The following is a 15,334-nucleotide window of genomic DNA, read 5'->3' as shown; positions in this document are numbered from 1 at the left end:
CATTGGATGCCATTTGTCAGAAATACCACCTTGTGGTATTTGAGAAAAAAACCTTTCTGTTAGTTCCCTGATTTTTAAGCTTTATGTTAGTAGAAATGTGACACAGACTCACGATTTCTTACTTTTACATAATAAGATTGTGCCCTTCCGAACAGTGATGCTTTCCAGAAAGATAAAAGCAGTAGATTTCAAAAGTCTGCAGATGATGTCCTCTTAAAAGACTGTGCTTCACTGTTGTATAGAAAGGACACTGCTGTTTGGTGCTCTGCCTCCAGTCAACAGTTTCTCCTTCAAGCCCTTCTCACAACTGTTGTTCCCTGCCAAAGTATTTCACTTAGGAGTAGCACATTGTTGCTAATGCAAAATGGAGGTTACCTGATGTTTTTTTAGTGGGGTAAAATGGGGAGGAGAAGGAAGGAGGAGGGGGAGTGGGTAGTAAATATAAACATGGACATGTATAAATGAATACATTTAATGGGTTATTTTACTGGTATTTCATAGAATTTGCATGTTTATTATTTATTTAGATTTTACATTTAAACTATATATTAATATTTATTCAAAGTGCAGTAGATTCAAAATGATTGCATAAATAAACCTGAAGAAACTCCTGCCCCAGGATGCAGTGGCCTATTTGTCATTCAGAAAGCAAAGTGGTATCAACTGAATTCAAGGACAAACTGAGAAGGATGAAAAGGATAGAGATCAATGTAAAGGTGCCAGAGGAAGATAGTGAGCCAAAAATACTCTCGATTCCAAGAAAAGAAATGTTATGCACACAGTTTTCATTTATTTTGTACAGATCATCCTGTGATTGATCTTGTCTTTCTGAACTGGTAGCTGTTGAGAATGGTGCTTCTAAAAGGTCTCTGAACTCGGAGGAGCCACTGTCAAGATGATGGGAATAGTGCAACCAGCACTTGAGGATGAAGGTGCAGCCAGGGAGACTAGAAATGTGCACAAAGTACAGACCAGGTACCATCAGCAGATGCCTTTGACTCCAACCTAACACCTAGGTCAGAGTAAAGACTTTCATCTCTAGGAATATCATCCTCAGATGGGGGTGACTCAAGAATGTTTGATATAAGAATTGACACTGAAGATGGAGTATGCTTCTTCCAATTCAAGTTGATTTCACAAAGGAGAAAGTCAAAAGCTTCATGTGTGTGTAATTCTGCATCTCATTTGTGTAAGCAGCTAACATACAGATAAGAGATTACAACAACTCATTGATTAACAGAATTACTGCATCTGTTGTTACTGCCTTGCAGAAACTAGGGTGGTTTTTTAATAGTTAGATTTTAAAGAAATAATCAGCTTCTAAACCTGTGACTTCTTTTTATTTCTGAAGGTACTGGATTTCAGGATTTCTGCCCACACATATTGCCATTCATGAGACCAAGAATGAGGACTTCATGCTTGGTTAAAGACTGTCATCTTCAATATAGCAGCATGACATCAGTAATGAGAGGGTTTCCTGGTGTATTAGGTTCTTTAATAGAGCAGAATAGTACACACAGGCTAGTGCATTTAAGTCATCAACCCAGAGAATAATGGTGTTAGGGTTCCTCAGTTGGCTTCCTGTGATTATGGTGGAGTTTTGAAAAGTGTATCTTTTTCACCTTGATGAAGAGTCAGGGCAGAACTTGGACAGCAGCATAAACTTCTCGCCTTCCTCAAGTTCCTCAACAGCCTGTTGAGGAGATAGTTAAGGCAGATGATCTGAGCAGGAGCTAAGTGTCCAGAGTTTGTATTTCTACAAATATTAACTTGAGAAGTTGAAGATGAGAGCCATCTTATGCATGAAAAGCTTATTACTTAGGCTTTGTGTCTGCAGCTTATGTTTGTCCTGTCATGTTCTGTAGCCAATGCCATTTCTGGTACACTCGCCATAAACCCCTTACGAGATGCACAGGGTAACATTTCTGGAATACTCAAAAGATGTGTGTGTTTTGAGCAGTAATTTAAACAAATGTTCATCCAAGAGAGTTTTTTGAGGGAATGGGATTGTTTTGGCCTTTTTACTTTAAAAGAAAGTCTTGTCATTACTCGACAGTGCAAAGACATTTCTCATAGACAATACAGCCTGCACCTCATTTGGGCACAAATCAGGAATTATAATATGTTTAATTTTGCTGCCTCATAGAGATGAATGTCTGTAGTAATCCTTAAATCTGTAATACATCATGTGTGCATTTAAATCAGAATTACATGTTGTTCAGGAAATGCTAATGCATTTAAATTTAATATGTGGAAAATTTAAATGCAAATGTTTTCTAAAAGCTTTGACTTAAGGGATGCTGAGCACAGAAATACTCTGATTGACAGGTACTACTTCCCAGTCCACTGCAGAGATCTTCAGACTCTATTTCTGTATTCCATTGCAACAAAGTTTTATCCTTCCTTAAATATCAGTAACACTTCTTCACTTTGAGAACAAACTTTACTCCAGTGTTATTCCAGCAGTGAATATGTCTTTACATTCATCCAAAAGGAGTATTTTCCTTTTACATCCTGATATACAGAAAATAAACTTTATACTTTTTGTCAAAAGAATACAGGGAAGACTAAACACACATTTCATGTAATTTCCATCAGTCATCATCTAGGGATAGGTTGTTATGGTTTGTATGATGCACCAAACACGGAATTAGATATTTGGGTTTTGGCTACTCTGTGCTTCACTGATATTCTTCTGTCACAAGTGTAAGAGATGACTGCTCTAGGCAGGTATTTGACTGATTATTTTCTTGGCATCTCAATATTTAAGTTATGTAAATGCAGTTGTGACAATTACTGAGTGCCCACTGAGCCTCTCCATTACATTTCATAGTGGAAAGGTAGAAAGAAGTGAGTCCTCCAACTAGTCCTTTCCAGGTAGATCTTTCAGCAGTCTTATTCAAATCACTTTGACAGTACAAAGAGAAATATAAATGTAAACATTTCTTTCATCAGGTAAAAGAGAGGAGAAAGAAAACTGGATGTTTCAAGTTTTGACTCACTAATCTATTTCAAAGAAAATACCGTAAACCAGGTAAAACTGTTCTGTATCTGTCTTCCAGGCAGGAGGACCAAGTCTCATCCAGCTCTGGGAACTGTTAAATGGAAAAATTATATATATAGTTATGTCAATTTGAACTTGGGAGCTAATCCTTTCACTCACCAGTGCACTGCAATGTGTAGTTACAAGTGTTGGCTTGAGGTTCTCCCATGTGGCTAAAAATCATTTCATTAGGAAGTCAGTGACAATAACCAACCTATATGAAGTTCTGCTTTCTAGCTGCTGTTAACTAAATTGGAATCAAATGGACTTATGTAAATTAAGAAATCAAAATAAGCTCCATTTATTTTAAGGTCTTTGTGGAGCTGTTCAAATGGCTGTCAGGTTCCTGCCCCCCTCCTCCCCCTTTCTTTTTTTAAAGCCCAGTAGTTTGTAGCTGAAGTGCCATTTACATTAACTGGGATTTAAGCACCTAACTGGCTTTTATAAAAGTCTAGATCAGTACATTCTCTTTGGAAAGACCAAAATTTGTGTTTTGTCTAACACCATGTCACAGCAGATCATGAGAACTTGCTGCTCCTTTCTCCCATGTAGTCATAGATGTGGAAACTCGAAGGGTGCTGGTATTTTCAGTGTATCTTTTCCTACTGGCATTTTGATACTTATGTCTTGTATATTCTTTTTTTCAGCCTTCAGAAATAATATGGCAAAGTTAGTGAATAGTTTGGGATTTAGATGAGCCATGGAAACGTTGCCTAAGAGTGAATGAATGACATGGATGGACTCTTTTTTTCATTAACTTTATTGAAAATGGGGTTAAGAAGAAGGTGACTTCTCTTTATTGTTCTTCATGAGCCAACACTTCCATTGTGTTCCAGGAAAATGCTCAAGCAGAAGAACAAGAGTAGACAAGACACTGAAAATACATTATTAGGAAATACAATGGAGTCTTAAAAGGTGCTGAACTCATCTTGGGACTATATTAACTGAGGGAAGGGTGATGTTAAACCATCCCCCACCCCTAGTTAGCATCCTAGTAGACACAAAATAAGCAAGATTAGTAGGAATATACTTTTATTTGATTCATAGATGTTAGAGGTATTTTTCAAAGCATGCATATTGTTGAAACAGTCCAAGTAAAGAATCTTACCAAGGAGTTTGACATTTAAAAGCAGCTTAATGCTGTTTAATAGAATAAATATGTAAGTTAGCAACTCAACGCCTCACTTTACAAGGTCTAGGGGATATTTTCAAGAGAGATGTCAGAGGTACATTTGCAAAGGTGAGAAAAGCTGGGAACTTGTTGAGATGAAGTTGATATACCTTTGCCCTATAAAATGGGGACTGAGATTTTTACGCTGGTGAGCAGAAAAGATTTTGCTGTTAGTGCTGTGTTTACCACCTGCACTGCTGCTACAGAAGTTCTTTTGATGCTAAACATTCATCTGTTTGAGTCTAGAGAACTGCCACTCTTTGTGGTTAGTGAGTGCAACTTTGGGCTTGTGTTACAGTTTTCCTACAAAAGAATAGCTAAACTTGATGTTATACAGCTTGATGATCAGGGCTACTTAGAATTAGGGTGATACTAACAGAGCTCCTTTGGAAGAGCTTGCACAGTCCTGTGTTTTCTGGAAGATTTGATCAGTGCTCTTAAGAGGCAAGACCAAAGTGTTGGTCATTGAACTATTGTCCATTTTCACTTCATTTCACACCATTTCATTTATCTGCTTTCTTAATTACCATATTTATGGGTCTATGTGTTCTTACCCAAAAGGCATTTAAACTTGACAGTGTAATAGATTGTGCTGTGAAAGCTAAATAGCTGTTTATTACCTTTTGCTGCTAATTTGTGCTCTGCCACATCATTACCCACGTGATAATGAGTGTGACCTTAAGGATTTGTAATATTGACAAATTCCTGATTCTACCAGTCATGAGAAAAAATGGATAATAAATTAACTTATTTTAATGGAAATTGCTATGGTGTAGAAAATACTTCCGATATAGTTGGTTAAAAGGGACATAGTTGGGTTAATGACAAAGCTTTATTTAGAAGGTGACATTAAAAACTTGAGTTACTAAGTTTTAATGAGTCTTACTGATTGAAAGATGTTTTAAAGTATCTATCTAGATATATCATCTCTTCAGGTTTAGATTATTATACCTTAAACAAAAGGATTCCTCTTTCAGCACTGCTATATACCTTATGTGTCATTGTCACATTACAAAGAAGCCACAAATGTAGCTGCCAGCTGGCTGAACTGGCCAAGTGAAATTCATCTGGCATGGAGAAAATCAGATTGACTGGAACCAGTGAGTCCAACTCAGTAGGATGTTTTGTGGACAAACAGATCAGAGAGCCATTAGGACTGTGTTGAGCCCTTGGTACTGCACTTGATTGCCCAGCTCTTTTATCTTTTATGAGTAAAAATCATGGAGATAGTTCCCTAAATCCAGAATGAGATCAGGGTGAGACTGATTGTGGGATGTGCCAAAACCATAGCAGTAAGACTCATTAGTAGAAACTGCTTTTGTTTTAAGCATGAATCAACAGTACACAGCATTGAAGTTCTTACAGCTGCACCTTTTTCTCAGAGTTGCAAACAAACAATATTTGTTTACTTTTTTAGCATTATTTTATGTTAGATCCATTACTTATTTTTGTGATGGTAAAGAAACTTTATATTATCTGTTTCTCAGCACTTCATAAAGCTTTGTTTGTTAATAAGAAAGCTGAACCAGTTCAGATTCCCACTTTCAACAGATAATCCCTTCTAAGATATTTCACAGTAAGTATGTAACCAATTGCAGTGTGAATGGGATGAGATATTTCATCCACCTCTTCTGGGTTGTTGCACTGGTCATGAGGTAGTCATTGTCACCACTGAATCACTGAGTGTTTCCACTGTCTCTCATTTTCCTGTCAATTCTTCATCATCAAATTTTAGGTTATTATCCTAGAAAGAGTAGTTGTGATCATCTTACCTAACAGTTCCTGTCTGAGCTCAGTACATGGAACATCTCAGAGGTTTTGAGGGGATTTTATTGACAGTTTTAAAATGTTAAATGCAAGCAAAATGAAACACAGCAAACTGAGACCTCTACAGTCATCTGCAGCTGAAGCCAAGTTAGCTCAATGCAGAAAACTTTAGAAACTCGGGTTGAAGAGTTGTCATGATCCACTTGAAGTGCAGTAGACTTAAAAAGTGATGCAGTATTTCAGCAGCCTGAGCACACTCAGCAGTGAAGAGCGATGAAGGGTTATTGCAACTTCTGGGAGGTGTTAGTCACTTACTGTAAAAACTGCTGAAGCAACATCTAAATGGCTCTAGATCTGAGCCTCAGAAGATAAATTAAGAGTGGATTTTAAACTCTGCATTGCCTTGTTTTTGTGACTTTAAAATGCCCTCAACACTGTTTGCAGCTGAATATGATGATGGGGTGGATGTGGTTTGGTGTGTAATACATTCAAAGGGAGACAGTGAAGTCCGTGTATTCCATCTCTGTGAGTATAAAAGATGTAGTCATCCTCCAGCCTCTACCTTACAAAGTGTTCCAAGCAAATGCTTCATGAGGTTGAAGTAAGAGCTCCTGAAAAAGAAGGGAATATTTTTTTATGAGGCTGTAGTCATTCGGTCCATTTCTCATCTCTGTTGCTTGAAACTGCAGCAGTTTCAGACATCAGCAACAGATTTTAATTTAATCTTTTTGCCAACTTTATATTTTCTTATGCAATTTACTTTTGAAAATTAGGAGCACATGTTTTCCTTCCAAATAACATGCAGTACATTTATTGACATTTTAAACAGGCCAAAGTGAGTGAGCAACCTTCTGTTTTTTTCTTTCAAGTCTATTTTTTTCCCCACAGGCAAATTGCTGTGGGCTTATGACCCACCCTTTTTATGACACTATTTCTGCACAGATATTCTTAGTTAGAATTCTAAGTTATTCCTTTGAAACAGAAATAGCAATCACCATCATAGCTAGCAGTTTCTTCAGCTATGGGATTGTCATACGTGCATACACATACATTTAAGTATGCCGTGTGGATTCATATGAGATCCCTATGCTGTCACATAGCTTGTGTGTTTGTATTTTGGTTCCATTTGGGATTCTCTGTAAGCTTGTGTTTTCCTTCTGTTTGTTTTCCTGTATGGGGATTAGCAGTCACTTCTACAAAGTGCTTACTTGTTTGGGGTGTGCTGCTCTGGGTTAGCCATGCTGTGGAATTGCTATGAACGTCCGCATTCTTGCTAAAAGAGATACAGATCTCTCTTATTTTATTTACTCATACCTATGCAAGCAAAATAAAGGCAGCAAGTACCAATACAATTTTGGACCTATTATATACATTAAAATCTTTATTTCTTATGTTTAGCACCAGAATAATTTGCTAAGGTGTGTATTTCTCACAGGGGCTCTTGTACTCAATTAGCAAACAATTTGGTTCACAAACATAAATTTGAGCAGACAGGAAACAAAAAATTAGGAAATCAATACTGAGAGAGAGGATTCAGTTTTACAAAGAAACTGCCTTCAGATCTTGAGCATGAGAAGTGAGATTTTGTAATTACATCTTTTGTCTTTTCCACAGAATCGTTAAGAAATGACAGTTGCTCTCAAGTTTTATGTTTCATGGACTTTTCACAACTGATAATTATGTCATTTGCTGCTTTGTTTTTTTTTCCCAGTAGTACTAATTTGCCTACATTTAAGTCTAATAATAGCTTATTAAACCTGGCATGTGGAATAGCAGAACCTTAGTGAGGGAAAGTTTGGGATTCATTCCCTTTAGCAGCTTGAAGATATCCATGTCACCTAAAGTTGTCTTATGCAGCAAGTTGGTCGGTTGTAAGCTGCTTCTGCTGGTGACTTTGTTTATGACAAAAAATAATCTGGCTGTGAGAACTAGACTGATTTTAAAGTAATTGACAAGAACTTTGTCTGTGATCCCCAATATAAGCTTTTTCCAGTCACTTTGCAGAGATTAGATGTCTCTTAACATCATCTTACTAGCAGTGAAGTTGCTCCAAAAGGACTCCTTTAATCATATTAGTTTCGCTGCCATCACCCTGTCTTCAGATGCTTTTCTTCTTTCCTAATAGAACCAAATCTGATTTTGCCATCTATTAGGTCTAACATTAATGCTCCTTTGCATATTAATTACTGTTACTCTAGCTATAACATTTAGCCCACTGTCTTTTGGCTCTCCAGTTTTGAATCTGAAGGCTGTTGCTTTTTCTCTGTCAGTAGAAAGCACTGTCTTGTGCTATTTGATTGTCTAGCAGCTTTGAATAAGAATTATTGAATATAAAACCAAGTAAAACAGACACAACAGTTGGGTCAGGAATTCACTCAGTCTCTATTTCACCCCAAATATAATTTATAAATGATTTTTTCCCTGTATTATAAGAACTTAGCCTTGGCTCCTTATCCTAAATATTTTCTCAGCCTTTTTGGGACACTTCTGAGCAATGCAGTGTCTTGGTTTCACTGATACAGGGCCAGAGGGGAAAGGAAGTTTTTTGTTTTAAAAGAGAAGGAAGGAAAAAAACCCAACATGGTAGTGGAAGTGGAATGAGCTCTCAAAAAGAGCTCTCTGGGATGAAAAGATAACTGTTGCTATTCCAGTCAAGGCCTGAATTGGTACAGCTATTGAAGAACCCAAATGCTACCTATGTCAATTTTGAACTCCGACTGTATCATCCTCTAGAAACTGTAGCTATTATCTTCATCAATGGAGCATTTCTTTGGTTAAATAGAAGCCAGTTAGGCTGTCATTTTTTTCATGATCTTGAGGTGAAATGATTTTCCAAAATGATTATAAAAGTATATGGTAGATTACACTTATATGCTAAAATGCATGTGACATCTTTAGTCTGTATACAGATTTAATAAAAAATTAACCATGTGTAGAGGAAAAGATCAGGAAAGGAAGGAAAGGATCTAGTGCAGATTACACTATATGAAACATATGTTTGAGATAATGCTGATATAACCAAAATATGTGGCCTGTGTTATACTTCTGTATACAAATGATGTGCTCATTCCATCTCTATGCACACACACACAGCATTCTACCTTAGACATGGTGGGGAATAATGCCAATGAGTAATTAAAACAGCATGGAAGCAGAAGTCAGTCCCGTGATAACTTTCTGAGATGGTTAATATTGTTTAATACATGTTACAACTGTGATAGTTGAAGGACACAACTGAAGGTTTGAGGGGAGGTGACATGTCTTTTAATATACCATATAGTTCAAATAGTTAGAAAAAGACAGGCAAGCTTTCAAGCTTCAATTTTTCTTTCTCAGATCACAGTATTTATAACAATCTGTCTTGGGATATTAATGTACAGGGCAATATATCTGATAGTCATTAATTTCCCAACTTTGGTCAGAAATGAATGTTTCTTTTTCAAAGATTTGTAGTAATGTGGTTTTCAGACACTGCAAATAGATGGTTTAGCTGAATGCAGGCAGTATATTAAAAATGCCTAAAGAAGAAAAACAGTAGTTGGAAAGAGAGATCAGTTCAGAATCAGTAACTGGTGTTTCCAGGCAATGGGATCAGTAATTTTCATCAGATTTTCTTGTGAAACCTTTAATAAGCTTGAGCTGAGTCACCTACATCTGTCTGGTAGAACATCCGTTTCTCATCTCAATATTGTCACATCCTCTGTCAAAGAATTCCAGGGAATGGCAAAGTTCCTTGTGAAGGAGGGAGGAGGAAGAGGGAAATGATGAGCTTTTTAATGAAAATGCTCATTTTCAGAATCACACTTACTCATGAGAACATGACTGTGCTTGCAAGGTCAAACATTAACATTAGCTGTAAGGACAACAGGTTTATGTCCCAGATGTGATGCTCCTATACTTCATGCAAGAAGCTGCAGAAGAAATGCAGTTAGGAAAGTAACTAATAAAAGGTATATGCAAGTGTAAATCTAAAGGAATAAATGTATATTACTGCTGTAAAGTAGCACTGAGTATTCTATGTACTTCAGGAGCAATGAAGCTTCACTGCATATAACTTTCATTCTTAATCCTTCCAAGTTCCCCCATGAAGCAGGTGGTGAGCTGGCTCCCTGCTACTCCTCTGCTCCAGCTGCCGATGCCACTGCTGCCTCACACAATGTATTTGGCTCCTGAGGACTTCAGGATCATCTGTGATGACATAAAAGAGAGTTGTGGATTCTGAAGTGTCTCTTGTATTTGTAGGTCATGTGTCTCAGCTATACTGTATTTGCAGATTCTTAAGTGTTCCCTGTGTTGTCCTCTGTCATCTTCTCTCAGTGTGCTCTAGTTCCCTCATCCAGATTAGGGCAATGTTCTTTTATACAGTGTTGAGCACATTATAATGGAATACAGTCTATAATCTGTAGGAGTGATTGATAAATGATTGCTGATAGATACATTGGTATCTCATTAGAAGGCAGGTGACTATTCAGGAAAAACAAAAACAGAAGGCACGGGCATTATACATAGAGATTATCTGCCACAAACTAATCTCCTTCACCTATGGGGCCACCTTGTCCAAAAGATAAATCTTTCTCCATCTGTGTTTTGGGCAGAGGGAAGCCGTATTCATCTGTATGAGTGAGGAGGAAGAGCAGTAACAGAGGCCAAGAAAAGGGATAGAGAATCCTTTGAGTCTGCTTCCTACCTCGGCTAACAGCCTGTCTCCGAAAACCAAGTGGGTTTTGTTTTGTGGTTTATTTTTCACTTTGTTCTTTGTTTCAGGTTATCTGTGAGATGGAGAACCAAATCCACAGGCTGAGAGAAGAGCTTCTTCAGGTGAATGCTCGGTGGAAGCAGCAGCTGCTGGAGATGAGCTGTCAGTGGGAAGAGGAGAAGCAGAGGGCGGCTCGAGACCATGAGACAACAGTGAATAAGCTGAAAGTGGAGGCAGAAAAAGTGGTGTTAGACCTGAAAAAGATTCATGTGACAGAAACAGAGAAGGCATTGGACAAGGTAAGAGGTTCATTTAGGCCTGCTTCTTGTGGCATGGCAAAAGGGAGGCAATCACCCTGAAAGTCAGATAAGCAAAGTTTAACTGAGGATAAACGTTGAAGGGTCGCTTGCGTTGAAAACACAGACGTGTGCTGTAGATCTGACATCGGATGCCACAATCACGGCACAAGGATGGAAAGTTTTGTGGTTCAATAATGAAAGACTTGTGTTTGCACACACAGCAGCAGTGGTCGCTGCTGCAGCTCTCTTCCCTGGGAGCAGTGCTGGGGCAGCACCTTCCAGCTGTGGTGAGTGCGGAACAGGGACGACTGTGCGGTGCTCGTGAGCTGGCACGACCTGAAAAATCCACATGATTTCAAAGGCAAAGCCAGCCAAGGACTAGGCTAATCACTTTTCCTTTGCTGGAATGGATAGAGTAGAAAGGGTGGTTCTGTCTAACCAAGCTTTTTCTCCCTTAAAAAGAGGGAAAGTTCTGAAGGAGGAAAAAGTTCAGGCTAAAACTGCAAAGAAATTGGGTCTCATTGCTAACAATGGCTGGTCTACTTTTGCCTGTGTGCCTCGGGTGAGCAAGGGCTCTGTGAAAGGCTTAACAATAGAAATTAATGTTTCAGATACATCAAGGCTTCCCTTCCCATTCTGTTCAGTGGGGTCACTGGCTGTGCATCAGTGCTCGCTGAGCATCTCCTTGTATCGGTGTCTTGAGTTCAGGTATTTCACTGCATTAGGGGCGATATGAGATGAAACATGTGAGTTTTATTTCAAAAGCTAAACTAGAAAAAAACCCTACTTAGCATTGATGGTAGCCATTGTGTATATGTAAGCAGATAGTTGTTGAAGCATCTTTTATATGTGTTAATGTAATAAATCATCCATTTCTTTGCCAAGTGTTGTACAGTGGCACAAATTAACAATCTGCATATGCTGTTTGAACAGCCTTTGTGAAAGTGACATTTCATTTACCTGCGTCAGGTTCTTGGTCTGTAATTTTAAACAGCATTTGGAGGATTATGTTGGAAATCAGCCAGCCTGAAGCCGTTAAAATGGCTGTGATCAACAATTCAGAATCTTTTCTGAATGTAAGGAAAGCTCCGCTTGACATAATTATTTAAAGCCAAGGTCACAGAAAGTATTTAAACCTTTGAAATTCATCATTAAAGGATTAATTTTAACTCAGGAAGACATTGTCATTTTTGCTTAAAAATGGAATTTGAATCTCAATTCTTTTCTTTCTTTGATCTTTTTTTACATGTGTAGTATAGCAAAAGAAAAGTTAACTTCTTTATATCCTCAAATTAAAGTTACAAATAATCCTTCGTAGGGCAGTATCTTTAATAGTCTTGAATTGTCACCTCTGTCAGAAATCTGGGGGTTTTTAATTTGTTGGATTTTTTTTTTCTATTTTTCAAAAGAAATTGCTAATTTTAAGCTATATTAACTGCTATTGAATAGGGTATTTTTTATTTAACCTACTTCCCTTTTTCATCTCTAATCAGAAAAGCACACGTTGAGTAAAAGATAGGAGTGGAGGGAAAAAAGTCTCTTTTTTGGAAGTTCTTTAACAGACATGTGAAAATACTTTTCATTACCTTCAAATCTTCACTTACCATTCTGCTTCATTTCTGTCTTCCAAATGTAGAGCTGTGGAAATTGGCCACAGTGTCCAAAAGTTAAAGTAGTTTAGAGAGCAAACTCCATTTAAAGCTCAAAAGCTCAAAAGTTTCAGCTAACTTAGTTCAAATCTTGATCCTATTAAAGTTCACAGAATTTTTATGAAAGAGATTTTATCCAAGAAGGGGAAAAAAAAGCATCTTAATTGCAGCATGAGTCTTGAAACTTGTTTTTTAAAGTTTGGGGTTTTATTTTTTCTAGCAGATCTTGTTACCTTGACATTTAGGACAATATGGCAGTAAATTTGTCGTCTAAATTTACTTTTCTCTGCCAATTCTGTCAAGGTTGCTTAAAAATCCAAAGAAATGATGGATTTCACTGTTTAGTCTTGGAACATCTGACTGTCCAGATTTTCTGAAGGTCAGTCCATTCCCAAATGAAGGATCTCATTCCTCTGTGGTCTGTTTTGTGAGTGATACTGATTTCTGTGTGGAAGGTTGTTCACGTGAACATGATGGAATGCAAAAGCAATGGCTAACACCTAAGTGAAATTGAAGTGAAAATGGGTAAAAGGAGATACAGGATTAATCTGATATTGTCCTGCTGCAGAGGGGATGGGAAGGAGAGTTAGGGACAGAGATCAAGAAACAGTTTTCATTCCAAGTGCACTGGAGATTTAAATATTTGTTGGTATTTGTGGACAGTTTTTCAATATTTAGGGACACAATTTACTGAGGTCTTTACTTTTCTAGTGCTTAAAAGTCATTAAAGATAGCACATTGCTTATTATAATATTTTGATTCATTTTGTTAGTGATTACAACATAAACACCACTTTGTAAGAAAGTGAGCTATAGCTGGCCTAGCCATGGATGTTACAAGTAGAATGGACTGTTGTGGACAAGTCTGAGACTTCTCTGTGTTGAGTTCTGCACCCTGAACTGCAGGAGCGCTGGAGAAGGTGACGAGGGCTTTGCCTGAATGGGAGTCAGAAGACTTCTATAAGCAAGGTTCTTATCATCAGCCTGGTACATAGAAACAGAGCTGAGGTGATGCAGCAGCAGTTCAGCACGTACTGGGCTGATGCAACACAGAGGTAGCTGGTTTTGCTGGGGCAGTGCAGCCATTCATCTTCAGCCTTGCTTTTTATTAGATAAGTGCCACAGCCTGCTCACACATAATCACCTTGGTGCTCACCTTTTAAGATGTAACCTGGTAGCTATGCTGGAACTCAGAACCACCTTATCAGACAAGGATAACAAATTTTAATGTCCTTAAGGTCAGATAAGCCATGCTGGACATAAATCAAACAAAAATCCATGGAGAATTTGGAACAGTACTATGTTCTTAGGACTTCACTACTTCCATAGTATCTGGTATCTGCTTCTAACTTTACAATGACTTCAGAATAGATGTGATTTATTTCTTCACTTTTAGTTTAAGAACCTTAAATAACATTTCAGAGGAACACTTGTATTCAATCATAGTGATCTTGATTTCCTTTTAAAGCATAGATTTAATTTGCTTCCATTACATTATATCAAGTGATTTTCTGATGTAATGGTAATTTTATTATTTGTTATTTGAAGCCATACCTCATTATGATTAAGTGAAACAAACTCCTTAAGAAATAAACATATTAGAGAACAGAAAGTACTGTAATTAGGCTAATTTCAGTAGGGAGACAGGTGTGCTATAGGTTGCATCAGCAGCCCTTCCGGCATGAACACTCATCAGCCAGGTGTAACGGACTGTACAAAGCTTATGAGCATTTTCAAGTTTGCCAGAAATTCCTAAAAGCAAGAGACAAACTGCATTTCTAAGTGTGTGCAGATGTGAAGCTTGGCTAACACAACTGTTTGTAACGTTCATCTGTGGTGTTTTCTTGGCACAGAAAATGAGCATTCAGAAAGCATGACCCAAGCAGATCAGTAGACATGCTAACAATGCTCAAAGGAAGCAACCTTGGAACACTGAAAATAGCTCATAAAAAAAGTTCTCTTTGAGCAGTGCACATGAGTAAACTGGAGTGAGAGAAGAAGCCTGTGTGATGGGGTTTTTTCCCTCTAAATAATTTTCAACATTGAGCTTTTTATTGACTTCTATATTTAAATAGATATTTTGACTCATCCTGTGAAATCTTTATACAGGTTCCAGGAACATCTAATTCTCTTTCAGTACTGCTTTTCTTGTGGAGAAGTAATTTACATTTTTGTATATTGACTGTACTGAACACACATGATATTTGATTACAAGATGAAGCTGTAGTCAAAAAAAAGTCAAACTCTTAAGTTTCTGGACAGCAATTCTTCTGATTTCAGTCCAGTAGTGAAATGATTCACTCTGGAGAGATGGCATGCAACCTGACCAGAGCTGTGCAAATCATGCTTGAAGACTTTAATGATGTAGCAGTTACTTGTACTCTGAGGTTTCTGTTGTTTTAAATACAATTTGACATTTACAATGTTTTCTAGTCTCTACTAGTTACTATCACTTCACCTGTGCCTGGTGGGAATTCCACATAGGAATGAAAGGCCTGGGGAATTCAAAGTTAATGTCACTGTCTGAAGTGACCATTTCTCTAATTAAGAATAACTATTCTAGATAATAGTTGTGGTTTAATACAATGTTCTTGCAATTAGGCCTTCTTTAAAAAATCTGCAGGCAGTGTCCTATAATAGGATGCTTAATTTTTGAGTGTCTTCTTACATACATATCTACTTTGCAGATACTGTACTGATCAGATGCCTC

At 37.6% G+C, this 15,334-nt stretch overlaps 1 protein-coding gene across 2 annotated transcripts in view; it reads left to right on the top strand.

Annotated features, from left to right (window-relative positions):
* Positions 1-15,334, top strand: part of CEP112 (centrosomal protein 112) — a 157,148-nt gene that overhangs the window by 86,499 nt on the left and 55,315 nt on the right. For both annotated transcript variants that reach the window (XM_062010711.1, XM_062010710.1), the window contains one exon: positions 10,746-10,976. In XM_062010711.1, the coding sequence (XP_061866695.1) occupies positions 10,746-10,976 (231 nt within the window). The remainder of the gene's footprint in view (positions 1-10,745; positions 10,977-15,334) is intronic.

Source organism: Colius striatus, chromosome 18 (genome assembly GCF_028858725.1).
Source record: "Colius striatus isolate bColStr4 chromosome 18, bColStr4.1.hap1, whole genome shotgun sequence".
NCBI lineage: Eukaryota > Metazoa > Chordata > Aves > Coliiformes > Coliidae > Colius > Colius striatus.
The sequence above is the reverse complement of the archived record's forward strand: the minus strand, read 5'-3'. Positions and strand labels throughout refer to the sequence as shown.